Genomic DNA, 23,725 nt, shown 5'->3' on the forward strand with positions numbered 1-23,725 from the left:
ATGAAGAGTTAACATGGTGGGAGTGATAAGAATTATGTGTGTAATGCTGTTTGACCATGCAGAATGTCTGGGCAGTGCAGAGAGGAGAACATGCCGCGTGTGCCACACGCTGTGCTCGTCAAAGATTAATTAATTCGAGCTGCAGCAAAAACACGACGGCAACAAATACCCTCTGGTTTTAAATAAGTGACAGGTCTGGTCTGAAAAAAGGAACAACGCAAACACAGACGAAGAGGAAAGAAACTTCGTCCAAACTCTCAAATGCTTGTCCAACACATGTGAAAATGCAGCTGGAAAATCTCCAGGAAAATCCCAGTGAGCGAGAGCTGGACTCAGTGGAACTCTGTTCTGTAAATCTTGCAGTTGTTACGAATGAATGTGCCTGATTCAGATAATTCTCTTGCTGCATTCTTCATACATCAACCATCTTTTTTTTTCTCCAGACTTTTCCTGTTGTCTGTTTTGTAAATGTTTTGTAAATCTTTAAAAAGGAACAGCATGTTAGAGTGCGTCACATCTTTCTTTCAGCGAGAGGCGACGGCGACGGCGACGGCCTTCACATTCCACGTCGTTCTTCTTTTGCCTCACAAAAAACTTCCTCTTCACGATGTGAAGTGGACGACCGCGGTAGAAACACGGCAGCACAAGGTACACACAAAGTACAGGACTTCAAAAACCAAATGAGTTTTTACTTTAAAAGACAAAAGATCTCAGTGGTAAAAGCACTCTCACCTCATGATAGAGTCAAATTATAACGTTTCCATAAACAGAAGATTTGAATAGTATAATACAAGGTTAAATCGTTGCCATTCCTTTTTTAGATATTCAGTCTTTAGTATATTCAATTTCTGCCAGTAAACTGTCTTCTATATTATATTATATTATGTTAAACGCCGCACCTTTAAATGTTTCCATTTAAATATGGCGAGGCACTATTTCGATTGAGCTGTGACTTTTTAAATCCACGGCGCTCCTGGTTAATCGAGATTCTGTCGGCGCCACAAAGAATGGTAATTCACAACAGTCGTATAAACTCAGCCTGCAGTTAGATTTCACCACAAATGCACAACTGTGTCTATTCTCTCCCCAGCGGACTCCCACAACCCCACCCCACCTCGCTCACTCGCTGCCCTTATTCCTTTATGTTTGCCCGCCTTCTCAAAGACGGATAACATTTCCCCACATCCTATCCATCTCCCATCACTCACTTTTACCACCACCCCTTCATCCCTCCCTCCCTCCCTCCCTCCCTCCCCCTGGTGTAAATCACATCAGTGGGCAGAGCAGAGCAGAGCACAGAAATCCCTTCTTTCTGAGGGAGGAGATTAGGATTGAGCACAGACAACTGGATTTAAATAAAGATCACCTTCCCTACAGGACTCCGCCCTAAAAGAGGAGCAAAGAGGGACTCACTGTAGGGACATTTAGTGTGTGTGTGTGTGTGGAGAAATGTGAAGAGAGCAGGATCTGGAATATAACATTCCCTGCATGTGCACAGACGTGTGTTTCTGTGTGTGTGTGTGTGTGTGTGTGTCATGGTGATAACTGCATTATAAAAGCAATCTGCACGGTACATCTCAACTGGAATATAAAATGAGATTTTTTTTAAGCTGGCAGGGTTCAGAGCATAATCATACACACACACACACCCGCACACACACGCACACACCTGCCTGATACCATGCAAATACTGACACCTGAAGGTCAGCGGTGGCGCTCTCCTGCTGAACTGAAAGGAATTGTGTGCGAGGGCAGAGAATTTACCGTTTGTTCCCTTGGCTGGCCTTATCGCAGGTGTCATATGGAGTGTCCTCCCACTCCCACCCCCCTCCTCCCACCACGCCTCCGTGTTGTCACTGTAAATTTACTGCTTCCATTCCACGCACCCCCCCCCACACACACACCCCCTCCCACGCCTGAACTCGTGACGTGTCACGCGACTGTGACACAGCTCGTAAACAGGCTGCGGGACGGTTTTATAGGAACGTGAAGTGGTCAGGAGGGTGTTTAGTATCTTACAAGAGGGGGATGTTACGTACGGACGGATCTTCCCACATGTCAGTCAATCTAGTTTTTGTGAAAGCACTGAGATCTCGGCAGTCACGGTCACTGAAGAGATTTAAATGACACTGCGTCATTTATAAAAAGGCACAGTAAAGATCTCGGCGTCTCAGGCTCTGCACTTACCCTACTCTCGTCCTATCTTCAAAACCCAACATACAGAGTAACCTGGAGAGGATCCGTGTCGGAACCCTGTCCTCTCGCTACCGGGGTCCCTCAGGGTTCTGTCTTGGGCCCTCTCCTCTTCTCTCTATACACCAACTCTCTTGGTTCTGTTATTCACTCTCCTGGTTTTTCCTATCACAGCTACGCCGATGAGTACAAACCTATAGAAACTGTGGTAGATCACAAAAGAACCGGGAAGTCTAACAGTATTTGAATTCAGTCCAGTTGCCAAACATGAACACGTGAACAGACCTCTGTCAGTCTGTCTGTGGATCTCAGAGTTAAGGTCTATCTTTGGTTTGGAGGAGAGGAGGTGAGGCTTCAGGCGCCTTCCTCTGCGGATCTAGAGTCGACCTTGGGGAGGCCTGCGTCGTCGAGTTATCAGTCCTTTGCCCCAGTGAAGTTAGATTCAACAAAGATATAATGAGGAGCACTCTGTAGACATATTATGGGGGCCAGGGTCACACAGACGCCTTTGTGATTTGCAGCTGGGTCTAAACGGAGTTGTCAGGTTTGTGCTCAGGAATGTAAGTTGCTAATTTAAAGAGTTCACTTAGAGTTCAGTTATATCAGTGTCATCCTGTGATAGGAATAATGGAGACACAGAAGTTGTGGTTTTGATTGAAAAAGCCTTCAGTGAGGTGCAAAACCAGAATTCTTGCCAAATGTTATTTAAAAAAATCCTTTAAAAAGCACAAAAGCCAAACACATTTAATGTTTCAAGCTTCTAAAATGTGAAGTTTCGGTTTCTTTATTTCTATTCAATAATATGACAAAAGAAAAAGTCACTTTCGGCTTTTAGGCTAATTCCCCGACAGGAAATAAATGATGAAAACATTAATTACCTGCAGACAAACTAGATGAAAATCTAGTATTTAAAAGCTTTTATGTCAAATATTGTGCTTTTGGATCATTTTGGTATTGACTTTTTATTTTCTTTCTCCAATCCAGTGATTTTTACAATGCAGAGTTCATCCATAGTCATTATAAATGAAATATAAATGTACATTTTACACACCTGGCCTAAAATCTGAGCACTAACATGTGATATTAATAGTGCACACTGGGTTTCCACAGCTCACAGACCAGAACACAACATCTGTCCCAAGCATAATTATACTCGATTGAAATTAGAACCATCCAAGTTCTGGTACATTTTCATAATCACGCTCCCAAGAGCGACGCTAATACCTCCTCAGCGTGGATGTTGTTGCATCAGATTATTCACAGTTTATCCTCGATTTATGTAGAATCCCTTCGCTGTGTAATCAGAGAGGTGGTTGATGCATCCGTTTACCGCGCTCGCGCATGTTTTTGCTCAATGTCGCCCCATTTATTCAACTCTGTTTACGTCGCGTTAACGAGCACAACAGGCAATTCCTCATCGCACAGCTCTCTGTGGTCTCCAACACGTTCTTTTCTTTGCTTTTGTCTGTTTAAAATAATGCAGTCAGCAAACTCACAGGGTGGAAAAACGGCCTAAATCCATCATTTCCTGACTTGGAAGCACTTGAACTTGAGCTCGAAAGAAATGTGTCCAATTCTTTTCCACGTCCCGGGGCAGAGCTGGCCCCCAAACCTTTCAGTGGAGGCAATGACCTGACACTGTTGCTGCCGGGCAAAGTGAAGCAGGTTCAATTCTGATGGTTTTCAATTTAGATTGTTTTATTTATTTTTTTTCATTTTAACGGGGGTTTTGTTGCGGCAGAAGTGGAACTAAAATCTCAAGGTTTTTGCTTTGAACAAAAAAACTTAAGTTCTTAACCTAAAGTTTTGCTGCAGCATGTGGACACATTTCAGGTATTTTGCCATGGATGAGGAGGTGAAGAGCTGTTAGCTCAGCTGTTAGCAGTGCAACATGTGACTAACATCTTATTGTATATAGTAATGTCATTTCATTTTTCATTTCATTTTTCATTGTATTGTATTTAATTTGTATTTTTGACTTTTTTGACTTTGATGACCCAATTTCCAATAAATAAAGTTATCTATCTATCTATCTATCTATCTATCTAACATCGCTTGACTGTAATTAATCTACAGGAAGTCTGGAAAGGGTGAAGTCACCTCCCACTTCCAAGAGGCGTGACCAACGGACGTGGCTCAAAATGCCTCAAACCGATGATCCGAACGACGAATGCACAGCGACGGAAAATGTATCGTCGTCATGTTAAACCCGCCGCCACAGTGCCAGGGTAAACGGTATCAAATATGGAGTTAAAAAATACTAGTATTGTGACGACCCTTGCAGCACAAAGGGAAGACACATAAAAGTGGCCACTGTGGTGAAAATAAAACCACAGGAAGAGAAGCAGATAAAGAGAGAGAGAGACATGCAGATAGAGAGGAAATAACTCTGAGGAGGATAAACGTGAATACACAGCCACATTCGCACGGACAGCAGGCAATAAACTAGAGGGAGCTCTGGAGGTTTTCTTTGCGTCACAAAAATCCACGCAACAAAAATAGAGGTGGGGAAAAGTCTGATGCTCCAAAGACCCAGGGAGAGGCTGTAAAGTAAGAAGAAGTGAGGAGGAAAGAGGAGAGAAGAAGTGGATAGATAGGAGTAGAAGTGTTGTTTTGCTCGCCAGACCGGTCCTCCTCTGGCCCATGATTCATTGCAAATGAAATGTCACCCTGTCAGGCAGAAATGCAGGCCGGCTCACTCCCCTGCAGCCTAATTGAATTTTACAGCCATATAAACAACAGTCAGCCAGTGAAGACAGAGCGAGGGAGGAGAGAGAGAGGGAGAGGGAGTTATTAATGCTAGCGTTTATAGGTGGAGGCCTCTGATGTGCCATCAGAGAGCAGCTAAAGGCCTCAGGGGAAGCGTAGCACGGAGCTCACAGATGGAAGAGACGGGGCCGGTCACTGACACCACTGACTGTGTCCACTCAAGACACACGAGCAGATCCATGAATAATCATGACATTAAAAGTGTCTGTGCTGTCTCTGCAAGCCATGTTTTATAACAGCATGCATTTTAACTGAATGGCAAGAGGAATGAAACACAGTGAGTTTGTTTTTAAAGTTTTTTTTTTTTTTTAGTGCGGATGTTTTTTATTACCCAGCTAACAACTAAGAAAAAAAACTATTAAAATCTGGACATCAGAAGCATGTGGAGGACGCATCAAAAACATAACACGCTGATAAATGACTGCGGCAACGATACAAAGCATGTCACATCAGGTGTGAACACACCGTAAAACACTATATGGGTTTTACATAATGTGAAATTATAAAAACATTATAAATAACATTACGATTCATTTAAATTTAAATCAGTATTACATTGGTGTTATTAAATATTTCAGAAACCTGTCCACTACATACCATTATAACCTTATTAATTAAAAGTAAATAATCAGTTAATGAGCTTATGAGTTAATAATTGTATTTAAACACAGTTAAATCAGTTACAGCTAATGAGCTAATCACAGCACATTCAGAAAGAAATGTGACTTCCCTTTCACTTCACTAAGTGTTTGCAGTAACGCATTTTTAACCACATCTTTACATCAAAAAAAGTGTGGATGGTCTATGGGATTGATTCCCAAAGACAGAGTTGGGACCCACAGATGGGTCACGGGAAATTCTTTTGGGTCCTCAAACAAATTCACAGAACATCCTCAACATTTTAGTTAAGCTTGGCGTTCTGTCCGGGGGGGGTTCACCCCGGACAGAACGCCAGTACATCGCAGGGCCACATTAACATTTTGGATTCTGTCATTGCACTTAAATTAGTTAAGGGGTCCCTTTAAAGGAAAAAAAAAGTAATGGAGTAACTTTGAGTACATTTTAAACAAGCTAAACTTTGACTTACTTGAGTAAAACTGTATCAAAGTAATAGTGTTTTTACATAATAGTATTTCTGCTGCATATACAGCGTTGTATATTGTTTCTATATCAGCTATAAACCAGTTACCTTAACATGATTACGTCTTAGAAAAGAAGAGGCCGAGCGCTCATCCCTGACATTATAGAGTAAATGATCGTGGAGTGTTGGTTAAGTAAGATGTGCTGGCAGAGGCTTTTCTGCACATGACAGCCACTGAAGACGGTATAGGAAGCGTCCACAGAGTGGCCTCAGGCAGCCCCAGGGGCCCGGTCAATTTGTCCTATACTGATGGAGGACATCACCTTGGTGACAGCAGGGCCGGTTGGCAGCGAGACAGAACGACATCTGCTACAACAGCACAGGCTGATTCATGCAGGAGCAAACGAATATGTCTACAGTTTTCTTTAATAAAACCATAAATACTGAGTAAACACAAGGCACACTTAAAAATATATATATTTTTTATTACTAAACAGACTCCTGCTTTAACAACTCTTAACATCAGCCTCCACTTTCATCCTGAAAATGACTGGTCCCTAAGGGCAGACAGGATAATAACTTAGAATAGTAAAAAAAGACCTGAAAGTACACTTAATTCAGTGATGGCACTTAAGAAGTGACAGTCAGGAGGCATTTGTCTTAAAGCCTATATGATATATTTCCGCTAAATTCTAACTATGACAAAGCCATTTCTTTCATTTATGGTGGTTGATCCCACAGGAATATCTAGTCCCCAACCAATTTCCTCTAGAAGGAGATGGGTGTCTACAGGATGAAGGGAATATAAAGAGGTGAAAGTGTGCGCCTTCACTTCTTTTATTGTCACTTACAGCCCTGACACAGCGCTCGGCAGACCTTCCTGACCAGAGACCAGAGTGTTTACCACATACAAAGCAGCAGCAGCAGCAGCAGCAGCAGCAGCAGCAGCAGCAGCAGCAGCCCTTTGAAGGAAGCTGTGCCTCGACAGCTATAGCAGGTATAAGCTGTTCAGGAAATCAAGAAAACCTCTTTTTCTTTAACCGTCAATGAGAAACTTTCACTGAAGTTCACACACACACACACAGAGACACAGTTTGGCCTGCAGTGTTTGCTGCTGGTGTGCAGGGGCCCGGTGCTACAGCTTATATATCTTCTTCTTTATCTTCCCGAAAAATAGACTGAATTTTATTTCTAAGCACTTTGGCAGGAAGTGATCTGCGATGCAGGCTGAGACGGAGTCTTTGAAAAGAAGTCCACTATTTACGATCTACAGAATTGCACTGTGTTTACTTCTGTCGCTGACAAGTGGTGTGAATTCACTTCTCACTGTAGAACAAACCAGTGTTTACAAGGACGACAGACCATGACACTCGTTTTTATACACTATTTGGGAAATGATATTTAAAACAAACACAAATCTTTTTGAATGGAGGAAAGGAATTGGGCTTGTAAGTGGAAGGTCTCAAGTTAAAATCCCAGGAGAGGGTCACGGGCTGAGTTGCCCCTGAGCAAGGCGCCCAGTCCTCATTGCACTACGGTGTGTAACCCTGCAAAAAGTCCCCCTTTACCCTCCTCCTGTGTCTAGGAATGGCTGGAATAAACTATTACTGGATGTCTGAAGCTCTAACCTGACTCAAGCCGCTGGGGGCCACAGTCAGTGTCAGGGTCGTGCCAGGACGCTGTATCTGGCCAAATGAAATAATGCGGATCATCCCCACAGTCTAAATACATGCAGATTTGAGGATTAGACTAATTGACTGGAGTAGTGAGTGTGAGAGTGAATGGTTGTTTGTCTCTATGATGAACATGGTGCACCCCCACCTTTTGCTCTACGTCAGCAGGGATTGTCGGGTAAAGCGTTAGCAGATGAATGAATGAACAGAGCTAAGCTAAAAGATACATGTAAGTAAGTCTTGCCTTGCCACCTGACAGATGTTTTAGTGGGCTCATTTCATTAAGTTAATCATGCTTCCATCTTTCAATAATCATGCATTAATGCAAATTGGGATTTTTATTCTCCATCTTCAGGCTGCAGAAGTTACACCGTCAGCCCTCTCTACAGCCGTTAAAACTAAAACTGTTTCCACTCGGTTTTCGACACACCACCACGTCATGCAGCAAGACATTTTTCTTTCTAACAACCAACAAAACTGTATCCATCTTTCCTGCATCTCGCCTGTTTATTCCTCTTTTTATTTAACACCTATGCTCGGCTTGTTTCTGCCTTTCTTGGCCATTTGTCTTTCCGTCTCACAGTTCACCGCCCGGTCTATCTCTGCCTCTATCTTTCTGCAACTGCTGCATCATAAAGTGGGATGAGATTTATCCTCGTGCCAAATGAAAATAACAGCGTGGGATAGATGAGGCTGCTTTGATGAGACAAAGTGTAGGAAGGACAAATAAAAAAGAAAGACAGAAATGGAGCGAGGCGGCGAGGCGGCGAGTGGATCTCGTTAGGAACATATATGGATGGTGACGATCAACCATCGCACATAAAAAGCTGACTTTGCGCGTCTTAATTTTGTTTTATGTGTTGAAAAGGTAAAGCTTGAAACGTGGTAGCGTATCAGAACGTGTTACACACTGCTGGTGTGTTGGTGACGTGTCCCTGGCCCAGCTGGAGTCCAATATCCCCTGCTGACTATGACCTTCCCTCTAAGCAGGTGGCCCTGTTTCTCTCACTCTCTACTCCAACTCCCTTTTTCCATTCCTAAATCCCTCCACTCTGGTGTCACCTCCTTCCCTGCAGCCATGCTTCCTTTCTCCCCACCTCCATCCTTGCCATTCTGCATCATCTCTTGATCCTCTCTGCGACAGACTGCATGATGCTTGTGGTCCTTGATCCACACGCAGCACAGAGAGGGGCTCCATAAACACACCATCCATCACCAGCGGCAGCGGGGCCAGTTAAAACCACATGAAACAGCCACTTTATTAGGTACACCTGTACAACTGTCTGTTAATGCAAATAGCTGATCAGCCAATCACAACGGCAGCATCGTAATGCATTTCACGGACGCTATTTTACTTGGGTGAATAATACAGATTAGTGACGGATCCACACATTGTGCTTCCCTCTCTTCCTCTCTTTGTCTACGTCCACACTGGCTCTCCATCCTCGGAAAGTCGCTAAGGTTTGGCCAGAAAGTCAGAACTTTAGCCGCTAGTTGCTTTCTTGAAAAAAGGTCACTGCGAGGGTCGGAAAAAGTCGCTAAATATAGCAACAAAGTCGTCTATCGAGCACTGAGTGACGCACATTACTCTTCACAGCCTGTGCTTCGCGAACCATTTATGCAATATTCAGGTGTTTTCACGTCACATTGGATTTTTGTCAAGTATTGGGGCCACACCGCTATTGAGTATCACACTGCCTCATCCCTACAGGACACAAGGAAGAGGGGAAGAGGGCAAGAGGGAGGCAGACAATCCACTGTGGCAACTCCTTCAGAGAGAAGCTGAATGAAGGAGGAGAAGAAAACGACTGAACAAATGTTACCTTAATGCAGCCAGGAGGAGAAGACCACACGGGGATAGTGAGCGTATATGAAGTCTAACTGCCACACACAAGTTAAAACACGAGCCTCCATCTGTGCCGATAGAAACACGTCCGCTGAATGACTTTTATTAGGACCATATGTTAGCGTTTGTCCGTTTTCCGTTTGCATTATCTCGGCCTGATGGACACAAAGAGACATGTTCACATGTTCACTGCACAAACACAAAAAGAGGACAAAAGTACAGCTGCTGTGTACACATGAGCCGATTAGGCAACAATTCGTCGTGCATGAATTTTGCCTTTACACACGTGTAAATGTGTGTGTAGGTTTGCGTGCGTGTGTGTGTGTGTGTGTGTGCAAACTTCTGTTTCCCCCCCCGTGTCTGATTTTTTCAATCTGTGCAAACACAGCAACGGTTCACTGCACGACAGAGACTCACTGTTCTGCACTGCGCCCTCTCACTATGTCCTGTGTGATGGATGATAGAGAGGGAAAATAACTCATTCAACAGTAGATTTACATTGTTCCGCACGCTGGAGCAACATGACACACGGAGAGACGTGGCATGGAAAGTCAAGTGTAAACAAAAGCAGCTGGATTCATATCTGATCACTTGTATCGGTTATTGACGGCACAGAGTCACTGACACCTTATGAACTATGTGTGATAGAGCGAGTCGTCTTTCAACTGGAAGGTTGTGGGTTCAATTCCTGGCCCCCGCTAGTCTACATGCGGATGTGGAAAAAAAAATACACTGTACATATGTAGATATGCTTGTATGAATGTGTGAGTGAACGGGTGAAAAATCTGTCACATGCTCGACTATAAATCTAAATAAAAGTCAACAACAGAAATCACTTGGCTGCAGGTGGTCAATGCATCAGCAGCTTCTTGGTTTAAAAATTGTAAAATGACCATGAGATTGATACTGCAATCCCTATAGGAGAAGACTATGAAAGCGTATTCATGACGACACTTTTATTGTACGAGAACTCAAAGAAATGTGTCTTTCCCTATCTTAAAACACTGGAGTTAGATGGTGCCGTGTGATTACAGTTTAGCAGATTCACTCAGTTTGTTTTCAGAGAGGAAAACATGCTTTAAAGTCTGGTTTTAATGTATTCCCATATGCATGTACTGAATATACGACAAGCCATCTTCTCCCACTCGGCGCCACCACCCCTGCACCTCCAGCCCCACAATCTCTCATTGTGACGCCAGTGCAGAGGCTCTGCGAGAGACTTCTATACCCCGGCGCAGTGGAAATGTCACCCATAACACTCACTCCAGGATGCCAATCATTCCGCAGTGCTCCCCACTGCGAGTCTCTCTGTCTCTGAGTGTTTGTGCATGAGTGCAGGAGAGAAAGTGTGCATTAGGAGAGCATGAAACAAGTATCGACAGAGTTTGCACACAAAATCCCTCACATCTTTAACACCATAGAAAATGATGATCTGGCTCCAGTGTAGATGTAGATTTAGGCGTCCACGTCCTCCAGTGTCTCTGAGCGCTAACGACTCTGTACATCTGAGGAGATTATGGGTTGTCAAGTCAACACAATGCCTTCAGGTGTTTGTGTGACTATGTATGATTATGCATTATAACAATGCGAGTGTGTGTTGGGCGTGAAGCAGCAGACGACAGCAAGGGTTATGAACAAATAACACTCGTGAGCCTATGACAGAGTGAATGTGTCAGAGAGTCTTGTGTCTCCGTGTAGTCGAAGAAAGTAAACATCGATCATCACTTTACTCTGGTGCTGAACACTCTTTTCACAAGTTAAATCAAACCGTCCGGAAAGTTTCTCGCACTACAGTTTCCACTAAGGTGTTGCACTTTCAGGTTGCTCTGCTTTCACCTTCTCTCCACTTAAACCCCAGTATGGACGCTGTGCTGCCCCCTTCCATCAATTAAAGCCACCATCGAGTTCAATTCCTCTAATGTTCTGGGTTACACTCCAACCAGTTTGCCCTCTGTTGTTACTTTAGAAAGATACAGTTTGGAAGTCAGCAACAAAAGTCTTTAGCTTCAACTTTCAGACGTGAGTTTGCAACAGTCTTTGGTTTAAAGGTTATTACAATGAATTTACTGGACGTACATTGGTTGAATCTCTTAGAACAAACTATATCAATCAATGAATTGATTCTCAGTATTGGTATTTGTCTGTTAAACAAGCAGAAATGCTATTTAACAGTCATGCTAGTGGTATTTGATACCATTTGATGGATATTCACACGACCCTTGACCCCAAGAGCTGGTGAGAGCGATGCAGGGTTCACATCGTGTCAAGCTGTAAACGAGATGCATTCAATGACCCTGGTAGATTTCAGACCTTCAGTGCGGTCAAAGGCTTTGAGGATAAGAGGAGTGGCTTCAAGATGCATTCAAGAATCCTTGTAAATGACACACACACATGCTGCACATGAACCAAATGTTATCTGCTGCTGCCCCGTTGTGGTAATACATGCTCTAAAAATGAGGTCGCTGGAGCAGAGAGATGTTTTAATCAATGCATAAAACATTGTTTAGTTTTTAATCTAATCATGGGTAGTTGCCTTATCAACTTTATAATCAAGTGGACGATTAAATAATCAAATATTCATGGCCACCCGTCACCACAGACCTGAGCTGTTGGAACATTATGTTTTTAAAATTGATGATTATGACTAGGTGGAAACTGCATCAGCACAAATGTGCTGTTGACAGCTGGATAGTGAACAAATATTAGTTAATAAAAACAAAAGTGTTTGTTTGTTTTATTACCTTTAAGCAGTAGTGCACATGTATTTGTCTACATATGTGTAAAGTGGGGGGTTTGGAACACAGAGTCGCAGGTGTCCCGAGAAATGTCATCCATTTCCATAAGGGATGGTGTGTGTGTGTGTGTGTGTGTGTGTGTACATCAGTACATGAGGGGATGATGACAAATGATAACAAAATGAGGAGGGGTAGGAGGATGGGAAGCAAAGCTGGCACAGGCTCGCATGCCAGGAGGGCGGGCACTCTGTCCTCACAGCAGGCTGCTGCACCGAGCTGTGAATACAGAGACAACAGCCGGCACACACACACACACACACACACACACACACAGACACACACAGACAGTCTCATACACAGAGGAGCGTCAAACAGTGACAGTATCACAGCCGGTCACATGCAAACACACGTAAACCTTGAGTACAAATACACACTGTTATGATTTTTTAAGGTTATTTTCACGTTCTGATACGCGACAGCTCCGCGGAAACATCGCTCGACTTAGTCATGATGGTAGTGTGAGGCCATTTTGATACGCATCAACTCAGACTAATATGTTTTACACTCACAGCCACTTTATGTGGTGCACATACTCGAGTGATGGAGCAGTTTGGATTCAGCAACTCGTCTCGACCACATTTCAATACCTAAATGCACAGTTGTATCAGATAAAATGGAAAGTCTTGTATGCCAACAACTATATTATAAAATACAACAGTAAGTAACAAATACACTGCCGCACTGTACATGCGTTTAATCATTTTTAAATTAAATGATGCTCATGTTCCTTGTTTGTCTGGTTTTTTGTTTTCTTTTTCTCCTTCTATGTGTCTGTATTGTTTCATTGCTTTAATAATCGTTATTTTAATTGTGTGCTTTAACGTCTCCAAGTTTTCCAACTGTTATTTTGTTTTTATGGAACAGACATGCGTAGAGAAATCAGTCTGACTGCCAATCATGACTCACCAACCTCCCAGAATCCTCCAGTGACTTACATTATGTTATGTTTAATATTTATAGATTCTTGCACCAGTGACCAAAATTAAACCCCTTGTATTGTGAAAAGCCGTATTTGGCAATGATTCTACACTTGTGAAAAATAAAAAATACTTTACTTTACTTTATCTTCAAAGTCTGCCAAATGAGAATAATTTCACCTACATTTTACACACTGGCCCCGTCAGAACCAATTCTGCAGATCCAGTGATCTTTGACTTCACACTTCCACGTTAAGGATATCAGTTTTTCATCTCACCGCCGTGACTCTAGCGAGACCCTGCATGGTGAAAATAATTACTGTTTTAATGCCGCTTCTGTTAAGACGTTCCTGTTGAGACAGAACGGGTACGTTCACCAAGGTTAAGTGGGGGCAAAGAGATCTATACACTGATCCCACATCAATTCTGAACAGATGGAAAGTTATTACTGGAGGCTGAATGGGCAATTGCTCGACAATGCCTTCTCACCCACAATATATCAATCTTAACAGCGGATTAAGGGAGAACATGGTGAACATGGAACGAGGTAGATTGCATATGTGTGTCTGATCTGTGGAGACCCACAAAGTTTCTCTCCGTACATGTCACACCGGGCGGAGCAACAGTGGCCAAGTTATAGACGGTACAGCGAGTGGTCTTTCAACTAGAAGGTTGAGGGTTCGATTCCCAGCTCAGCTAGTCTACATGCATAAATACAGACCTTTTGAGGACACAAAGATTTAGACAGTGTGACATAATCAGACTTAAGAACTTATCTTTGGGGCCAAGAGGCAGCGTGTCCTCACCAAACCTTTTCATGAGTCAGAGTTGTTCACTGAGGATTTACGACCTGTGTCTTATCAGCAAGCTGTGGCCCAAAGTCACGAGAGACAACAACCTCCCGGGAGAACCGTTATTTGACCCGACATTTGAAGTTCCTCTGTTTGCTTTTGTATTCATGACATTTATGCTGAACGTTCACATGTTTCTCCTCTTGTGTTTGTGTTGCCTTCTCTGTGAAGCACACTTCTGTGAGTCACTATGGAGGACAAAGAAAAAAGACAAATCTGCAACTCAATAAATCCATCCATCCATTTTCTACTGCCTTATCCGCTGGTATAAGGGTCGCTGGGGGTGTTGTGCTGATCTCAGCTGACATAGGGGCAATAGGCAGGCTACACTCTGGACTTTTATATATTTCTTTATTCATTTATTAATAGATTTGTCATTTTACATCCTCTTTACTCAACATATTAATTTTAAACATCTGCACATAAGGCACAGACTTTCCATCAATGGATTTAAAGATATCAAATATAAATACAGATACTGATATTAAATAAAACGTGTCTCACTGTAAATACTACTTTTTTCAGACAATTCCAAAAGGAGTTTCTTTTTATTTCTTATTTTTTTAAGATGTGCTATTTTACATGACATGGTTTCCACTGGAGAGCAACATTAAAAACAAAACAAGAACAGAGTGAAGAAAACACGGACCATTAGTAAGACAAATATGTTCCCCAGGAATTAATACAATATAAATATTCCTTTATTGTTCTACTTTGCTATTTTCTATTTTACATTCTCTTCTGTGCTCTGTATTGTTTGCATTTGCTGCTGAATGATTTCTCCACGGGGATATTTAGATTTCTTGCTGTGTTTGGTTTACATTTTGGCAGCTCCTGGATTATTTAATCCTGAGTGCCTATAATAAGAGCAACTATTTCAACCCCACAGAGCTACTGATATCATATGTATCCACTATTGTTGTGTCGAGTAAATCGTCTAACAATAACAGTAACCTCCAACTATTTTGCTCTATGCATTCAAATGTGGTGTCATGCTTTAGACGTGATGTGATTGTTCAAGAAAGAGAAAGATTAAACCATATGACAGGAGGTAAAGGTCCCTTTTTACGTCAAACTAAGTTCTTTTTGGGCTTTACTTAGATCACATCTGTCACTTTCTTGTATGAAATAGTCTTTTTACAGAGTATTTCGGTCTTTTACAGGATGTTGGAGTCAGCTCAGTGGTCAGGAGCGAGGCACAGAGAAATGAGGGCATCGTGTCGGGCGAGGTAGCAACATGATCAAGCACATGGGTGCCAACCTTTTCTAACTTTGATGCATTCATGTCAGCGCTATTTAATTCATGAGTGTGAGTGGAATGAGGAAAAGGAGGGGTGGGTGGGGGGGAGATGAAAGGTCGTATCTTCTCACTCATTCAGCCTTTGGCTAAAGTTCTCACGTCCTCTTCTGTCGACTTTGTTTCTTTACATTTCTGTGCACATCAGCTGTCTTCACTTAAGTTACATTTTCAAGATAAACATCAAATCCGATACGGTCCAAACAGAGCTCCACTCTGAAGATCGGCTGACAAGATGCATTCAATGACTCTGGTAAATCCGACCACTTCAGTCCACTAACCAAATACTAACCTGCTGCTGTCACCTTGTGGTAATACATGCACCACACATTATGAACTGTAGTTAACTTTGTTATTTTCCATTTTTCCTTCCATCTTTACTCTCTATTGCCGTCCTCCCTCTCTTGTATTTACGCGTCATGCCTCTCTCCCTCCTTTCTTGCGACTCATCCCTCAGCTTTTACAACTCATATTTTATGCATTCAGCTCTTATGCAGCGCCACTAACAAACCATGCAACCATGAGAAAGCTTGACAGCTCTTTTTCTGCAATCCCTGCGTATTCCCTTTAACTCCTTTCCCGCCCCCAACATTTCATCTTCCTCCATTTCCACAATGTCCTGCTTTTAAATTCCTTTTCTTACTTTATTTCCTTCCTTACTTTTGCTCGCCATAGGTAAACAAAGACACAGAAAGGATGAGCGGTGAATGCTTGGCCTCCCTTCAGCACATATTTTCAATAACCAAGGACATTTCAATGGTATGGGGAAAAAAAAGCCTGTGTATAAATGCTTGAACGTCTATATGGGAATGTATATACGTCTTTTAGAAGAGTGTGCAAATGTGCGCTGCATAGTCTGAGTGTGTTCCATTAGTGTCAGCCCACTTGTTGTATGGCAGACCGGCTAAATAAATACATCAGATGCTGGGCTCAAAAGAACACATTTGTCTTTCTCCCAGGAGTATGTGAATTATTTAAAATGAAAGCTGGAGAGAGAGAGATGACGAACAGTATGTGATGTGGCTGGAGACGAAAAAGGATGGAGGGAGGGTGGAAGGACCAGATGGGCAGGGGGTGGCACCGAGCCAGTGAGAGCTGGTGTAAAATGAAGGGGTAAAAAAAAAAAAAAAAAGAAAGAAGACAGAATGAGAGGAGTCAAGCACTGAGGAGGAAAAGACGAGGTGAATGAGTGATGGAGGCAGCGAGAGGGAGTTTTTGTTTAAGGGCACAAATCAGTTGGACGGAGGGAGGAAAGTAAATGTCAGAGGAGGAGGAATTATGAGACTAATTTTGTCTGAGACAAAAGAGGGAGGGTTGATGGGAACATGACAAGAAGTGACAACAGACAGAGGGAGGGATGAGAGCAACAGTGGGAGTGATTGCACAAACATATGATTGGGCGTCAGTGCCAGATTTTGGACACACACACACACACACACAAACAGACAGTATTAATGTCCGCGCTTCTCCAGCAGATTTCAGCCCGTTAACCTGACTCACCCGTCCTCACCCCTCCTCACCCCGCCACATGGTTCCCACAGGGGGCCGAGAGACAGAAACAGCATGTTAGAGGAACACATAGATGAATTTATCTTGATAAATATCAAGATACAACCGTCGTAAACATCATCTGAAGCTTCCGGATTCACGATTTTGGCAGAATCATTTTCAGGTGTTGTTGGGGAGAGTTAGCATGAATTCTTGGAAAGATTTTGTCAAACTATTTGGTTCATTTCAACACATTTCTTTCATTTTTTTTGGTTTTTAACATTTCCAAACACACATGCAAAAAGTTGATGAGCAGAGATAATAGTAACGACATTAATAATTCAAAGTATGATGTCATTTCCCGTCTTTGCACCTCAATTCTGGTTGAAGGCCACACATTGTCATGCATCAGCCATTATATTAACCTTAACACATTAGAGGAAATACTGACAGGAAAATGGATATAAAAGCCACAAAAAGCAAAGAGAGTGAGGAAAATTCAATCTGTAAAAAAGTAAAAAATGTGGTGGAAAAAAAAAGAGGGGAACAAGGCAAACTTCTAAAACTGTTATGAGGAACTCATAATGTACGTCTGAGATCAGTGGGGTAGAAATTATGTGCACACTTCTTTAGCAGAGTGTATGAAACGCATGAGGGGGTGTAAATGGGTGAGCAAAATAAAGAAATTGAGGGGGGGGAGGAGAAGAAAGGCGTGTAGTAAATTACAGAGGGAAGGAGAGCAATCGCAGGGAGAAGCAGCGTGGTGAATGAATGAGCCTGGAGCTGGATTGTGGAGCAGCAAACACCAGAGATAATAAGAGAATCCACTGAAGGCATTCGCCACACTCACGTAATTATATAGAAAGAGCAGACTGCCTTAATTAGAACAGGATGAAATAAACACAAATACACATGCAAATGAAACTTGTTTCTATTTGAAAGGTGAATTATTACATCATTTCTTTCCTGTATCCCCCTTGGTCTGTTCCTGCTGGTGGCATTTCATAATGAGACGATGTTCTCGTCACTGCGAGTGCATGTGGTGCACATTTATAATGCGGGGTCAAGATATACCGGAGAATAACAATGCAGCGTGTGCAGCCAACAGTTTGGCTTCTGAATTCACATTTAAAACAGTGCATTCACTTTATGAGACGCATGATTCTTCACTTTATGACTTTCTCACTCACTCTTTGTAAAATCACTAAAAAACAAGATTTTGGCCTCGCATTTCTTCTCAGGTTGAGCAATTTGAAGACAATATTGAATTTCTTCTGACAGATTGTATTTTGTTGTTGTAGATCTCAAACATGATGGAGCTCGCGCTGCAACCGCCGATTGTTTTCATGATCGATGAAATGATCCGTCTGAGTCGCTGCGGCCCTCGACAGAGCATTTCCAAATAAGATGCCATAAATATACCGACTTGTATAATGTAACGTGAGAATAAGAACATAAAGACAAATATCCAAACAGGAGGTTGGTTTCTTTTTAAACTGGCAGAGATTGTTTTCATAATCAATTAATTCCTCAAATTATTGATTACTTATTTGGTTTATATATGGAGCAAAAAAAAACAGTAATATTCACATTTAAAAAGCTAAAAAAGTCAGAAAGCTTGCTTTAATTATAAGAAAAAGTCGAGTCAAACTGATTAATCAATTATCTAGTAATCAATTTATAATCGATCAATCTTTGCAGCCTTCACGTGGAAAAACAAAAGTAAGAAAACATCTGTTTCCTGGATGATGCACTATAAACTTTCTGCTGTGTGTACATGACATGTTAAATAAAGTCAGCTTTCAATTAGTCAGCCATTTCTTTCTGCCTATGTCAGCATTTCAGCCACAGAGACGACGCACTGTGACAACAGATCCGACATAATCTGGTGTTTACATTGCACGAGGTAATAATCTTCCTCTCCACTGCACAGCGCTATCTGCGTGCACCGATATCAGTCGCCGCTCACCGGCTGCTCGATATTATTGACCCGGCACAGCAGACGCTTCGAGCATCTGCACTCGCTCGTGTCCACAATTAAGACCCAGGAGTAAATAAGACATACATTAGTCACAGACGCAGCACACAGAAATCAAGGATATTATCATTATCTTATACCGCCATCACCTGCTTTGTAATAATTAGGTTACTCACACACACACACACACACACACACACACAGGTGTAGTGTCTCTGTCCCACACAGAGAATTAAATCACTGTGCAGATATGTGTGTGTGTGTGTGTGTGTGTGTGTGTGAGGAGTCCCAGCGCAATTCCTCAGTTTAGCGGAGCATTACAGCTGATCAATAGCTCTGGTGCAGTGGGAGATGTCGGCGGTTAGCGCTGCATATTCATACGATAGCGGCACAGAGGAGCGAGCCACTGTAGTGGAAATGAAAAAGACAGAGAGAGAGAGACAGAGAGAGAGAGACAGACAGACCCTGTCACCCAGCAGATCACACTGCTCCTTGCTAAACTGGGACGGTCTCAGGCCCAGTGCGAGGCCTCTGTCTTCATTGGTGCCTTCACTGAACTCCACCATCCTTGTCTTCTCAGCAACATACCTCTTCTTTCCTCTCCTCCCTTAACTAGGATGTATTACTTCAATGGAATATTCTTCTTCTGCAGCTCACTCTGCCCATTGCCCAAATTTAAAAAACGCCAATGAAGTCTGAAGAAGTTCTGAGAGCCGAGTCAGAAGTGCACCACAAAATGCACCGCGCTCCGTCCACAGACCCGAGGTCCTCCATTCTCTTGTGTTTGTGTCGCGTATACAACGATGAAGTAATGGGCAACGACGTTAAACTACCTGACGACATCGGTCTCTTTGTGTCAGAGTGTCATGTTCTCTAGACCTCACATTCGGCGTCGCCGTTATATATCAGCAGAGGACGGACATCAACCAAAGCACTGAGGTAATTAGCAGGAGGAAAAGTCGTACGGATCAGGATATGGACAAGAACTCTAATAACTTGAGAGAGAGAGCTGTTCTCTGCAGCATGACTTAACGACAGGAGCAGATTTTTCCCATTTTTTTTTTAAAAATTATTTCTTTGAATTTTTGGTACTTTATTAATCCCTGAAGGGAAATTCCTCTTTGCCTCGTTCTAGAATCTAGACTTAAAAGTAGTGGGCAGTAACTGCATAGTGTTCAGGGAGCAATGGATGTAAGGTATCCAACACGAGCAAAGGTACAGGTAACCTTCCAGTTACAAGCCAAGTTTCCACTCTTTCCACTTGTGCTGCCAATGTACAGTGTTTAAAATGTAAACTAAGAAAAACAACCATTTAACAAATTTGAAACCCTCGCGTCAGGTGTTGCCAAAATCCAATGTGGATCAGCTGAGTCACTTTGTTTGCTGTGCCAGTCTTTTCTTTTCAGAGCTGCAGAAAATGATGCAAATACACCAACAGGTGCTAGCCAATCAAATCACACGTATGCATTTAACACCGTAAGTACACGCGCGCAGCGTTACTTCCTCCGCAGTGTCTCTGTGAGTCTTTCCATCAGATTCCATTGTCCTCGGCTCAGCTTTTATTGCAGCATTGTTGGTAATTACACAAAAGCAGATCAATGAACACACACTCCCTCTAACACACAGTGTTATATCACAGTGTGTTATATCAGTGAGCAGCGCTTATCGCCAGCTGTCAAACAGGAATTCTACAACAGAGCAAATGTTCTGCTTCACTTACAGTATTTTCAGGCAAAACTGCTCCTGACAACAGAGTTTCCAGCATCGGCTTTGTATTTATCTGAAAATCAATTCCATTCAACCACAAAACGGGTTTTCGACTAAATTAAAAAGGCAGAAAGTTTCTTCCTGTCGCTAACTCGGCCTTTACTTATTACTCGTAAGTAATCACATGTAAGTTTTGAGATTTAATGTGGAGAAGGGCTCATTAGTTCCAATTAATTTGTTGCTTTAGTTTAATTTAGACCTGTTCTTTTGCTGTGAAAGACTTATCGACTAATGATGATCTATCTGATCTATCTGAGTGTTTTTAATAATCAAAACAAGCTCTCTGATTTTTCAGCTTCTTTCTTTGCACCAATCATTTAAAACTGGAAACACAAAGTGTGTTTTGGGAAACACATTTTCTGATATTATACAGATGACAGATGACAGATGATTTGATTATGAAAATAATCATTAATTACAGTCCTGTTTTACTCTGATGTTGCAGAAGTTTAATGTTTTATTTAACATTTCTATTTCCTTTTTATTTGCCTGAACAAAAAAAAATCATTCATTCATCCAACTTCTATGAACATCATGTTCATGTAAGCTCTTAATTTCAATTTTAATTTCAATTTTGTCATCAAACATCTACAGAAGCTGCTTTTCAACCACTATTATTTATTTATTTTATTATATATATTTTTCCTTCCAAATGTTTCCCCAAAACATTTGTGTTACTTTGTCTACTTGAAGGATTTCACTGTTTAATGTTACATAAAGTAAAAATTATGTATCTAAATTTGTCTCCATACATGTCCCTGTGATGGACCGGCGACCTGTGGCCCTTGTGCCCTATGTCAGCTGGGAAGGATGCTGGGGTTGGAACTGCCAGGCAGGAGGTCTAGAGGAAGACCGAAGAGAAGCTTTATGGATGTAGTGAAAGAGGACATGAAGTCAGTTGGGGTGAGAGAGGGGGACACAGAGAACAGGGTGAGATGGAGGAGGTTGATTCCATGTGGCGACCCCTGAAGGGAGCAGCCGAAAGGAAAAGAAGACGAAGAAGATGTGGAGCGACCCTCATGTCAGAAGATGAATGAATGAATAAAAACTCAAAATCATGGCGTTGGTGTGAGACGATGATGAAACAAAATCAACTGTAACCAACAACCAGAACAGCATCAGTTCAGAGAGTTGAGCTCTCCATGACAACGATGCCCTCGGTCTGCTGTTCCTGGACTCAACACCTACATGACGTCGCACAACAGCAACAGTCAGACCACCAAACTGCTGCTGCGCTATGAGCAACGCCACCGCGACACAACGCACAAAAACACTGTCTGAGTGTGTTTACGTCAGAGAACGCCACCCCACGCCACCCACCAGTGTGTGTGTGTGTGTGTGTGTGTGTGCGTGAGAATTACTACATGGAAACGGTAGATGGTAGAGGCAGTGGTGTCACACTCCTCAGGACAAACTACATTAGTCATTGTGTTCACACTCACTCACTCACTCACTCACTCACAAAGCCGTTTACATTACTCAGGCTCACGTACCACACCTCGCATGTCGATATGTGTGACGCCGCTCTCTGACAGCAGCGCTGTCGTGTGTCATCGCGTGGAACAAAAGCATCAACTGTCTGGAAATCGAGTGACAAAGACTTTTCTTCACAAAACCTCTTTTCTGTATCCTTCAATTATTATTTCACCTTTCTTTTCATGCTCACGCTGAGTTTTCCGACACACTTACAGTATCTGTCGTATATTTGCAGCTCCAGTGACTGTTTTCACACAGATCGTCTTTCTCTCTCCTCATCTCATCTCCTTTGCCTTCTTTTTATCTGCCCTTTATCTCTAAGTCCAGCATCCGTTCAATATTCAGGTTGTAAGCATTACCACATGATGCCATCAACATATGAATTACCACTACTGAAGGATAAGGGTGTCAGATACAGTATGCTGCTTTCACAATTTGCTCATTTCAATTTTCTGTTCTGAAAAGTGTCTTATTTTGTCTTCCTTCCTTTGAGAGACTTACTTATTAACGTTTACTGGAAACCAGTAGGAGTCACATTATGTAAAATTGTGGAGATTTGTGCTCTTGAAACTGAAACCGATGTTTCCTCTCTCTTTCATCTAACTATACATTTACTTTGGAAACATTATTCATTGTTCTTTTGTCTGTTTCGATAAATCCAGGTCATAGTTATTCAAAATAACTGACTTTTTATTTGTTTCTCGACTTCATTCCGTTTTCATCAAACTCCTTACCTTCACAGCTGCTGTGTCCCTCCTCGTAACCGGCGCTGCAGCTGCATTTCCCAATGGGCACCAGCCATTCCCCTTCGGCACTGCAATGCATCCTGGGAGGGCTGTCCGTGTCGACCTCGGAGTTGTTGACACAGGCGCCGCGCACCTCCACCAGCGTGGCGAAGGCTGCCTCTGCCACCGTGTCAGGGAACACCGCCAGGTTCTGCACAGTGGCGAGGCAGCGCTTGTAGTACACCCTCACGGCCACCAGGGCCACGCAGGCGCCGACGTCTTGGAACGCCAGGTGGAAGCCCTTGCGGTTGAGGTGGCCGATTTCTCGCACTTCCGTGTTCAGCTTCATCTTCCTCTCGCCCAGGTCGCCCTGCGTGAAGCTCTCGTCGGCAGCAATGGTGTCGATCTTGGTGTAGCGGTCCTCTCGGGTCACGCCGCCGAGGTCTCTGTCCGACTCCACGTACAGGAGGTTGAAGGTCTCCTTGCAGGTGCCTGCGACGCCTGGGATGCTGTTGCAGTCTCGCAACGTGAACTGGAGCTCCACAAAAATGCGCTGGCCGCCTCGGCGGGCCACCCAGCCGGTCTGCAGCCAGTTGTTCTGCTGCGTGGGCTCCATCACGTTGCACACCTGGTACGTGCGGATAGGCTTGTACTTCTCATCCACGCCACTTATCTCCTCCCACTGGAAAAAGGAACCAAGGACAAGAGAGACAAGGACAGATCAGTATATAATATAGAGAGGAAGCAAACAAAGGAGATGAGAAAGGAGGTCCACAGAGTGTATATAAACATTTACATCAAGCCATGGAAGTAGGACGACACACTCAGCATCTACTTCCTACTTGATTTCATTATGTTCAATGTAATTA

At 42.8% G+C, this 23,725-nt stretch overlaps 1 protein-coding gene across 2 annotated transcripts in view; it reads right to left on the bottom strand.

Moving 5' to 3' along the window:
- Positions 1–23,725, bottom strand: part of LOC122786474 (ephrin type-A receptor 7-like) — a 158,470-nt gene that overhangs the window by 94,242 nt on the left and 40,503 nt on the right. For both annotated transcript variants that reach the window (XM_044052812.1, XM_044052813.1), the window contains exon 3: positions 22,866–23,538. In XM_044052812.1, coding sequence (XP_043908747.1) covers positions 22,866–23,538 — 673 coding nt within the window. The remainder of the gene's footprint in view (positions 1–22,865; positions 23,539–23,725) is intronic.

The sequence above is a fragment of the Solea senegalensis genome, linkage group LG20 (assembly GCF_019176455.1).
Source record: "Solea senegalensis isolate Sse05_10M linkage group LG20, IFAPA_SoseM_1, whole genome shotgun sequence".
In the NCBI taxonomy this organism is placed as follows: Eukaryota; Metazoa; Chordata; class Actinopteri; order Pleuronectiformes; family Soleidae; genus Solea; species Solea senegalensis.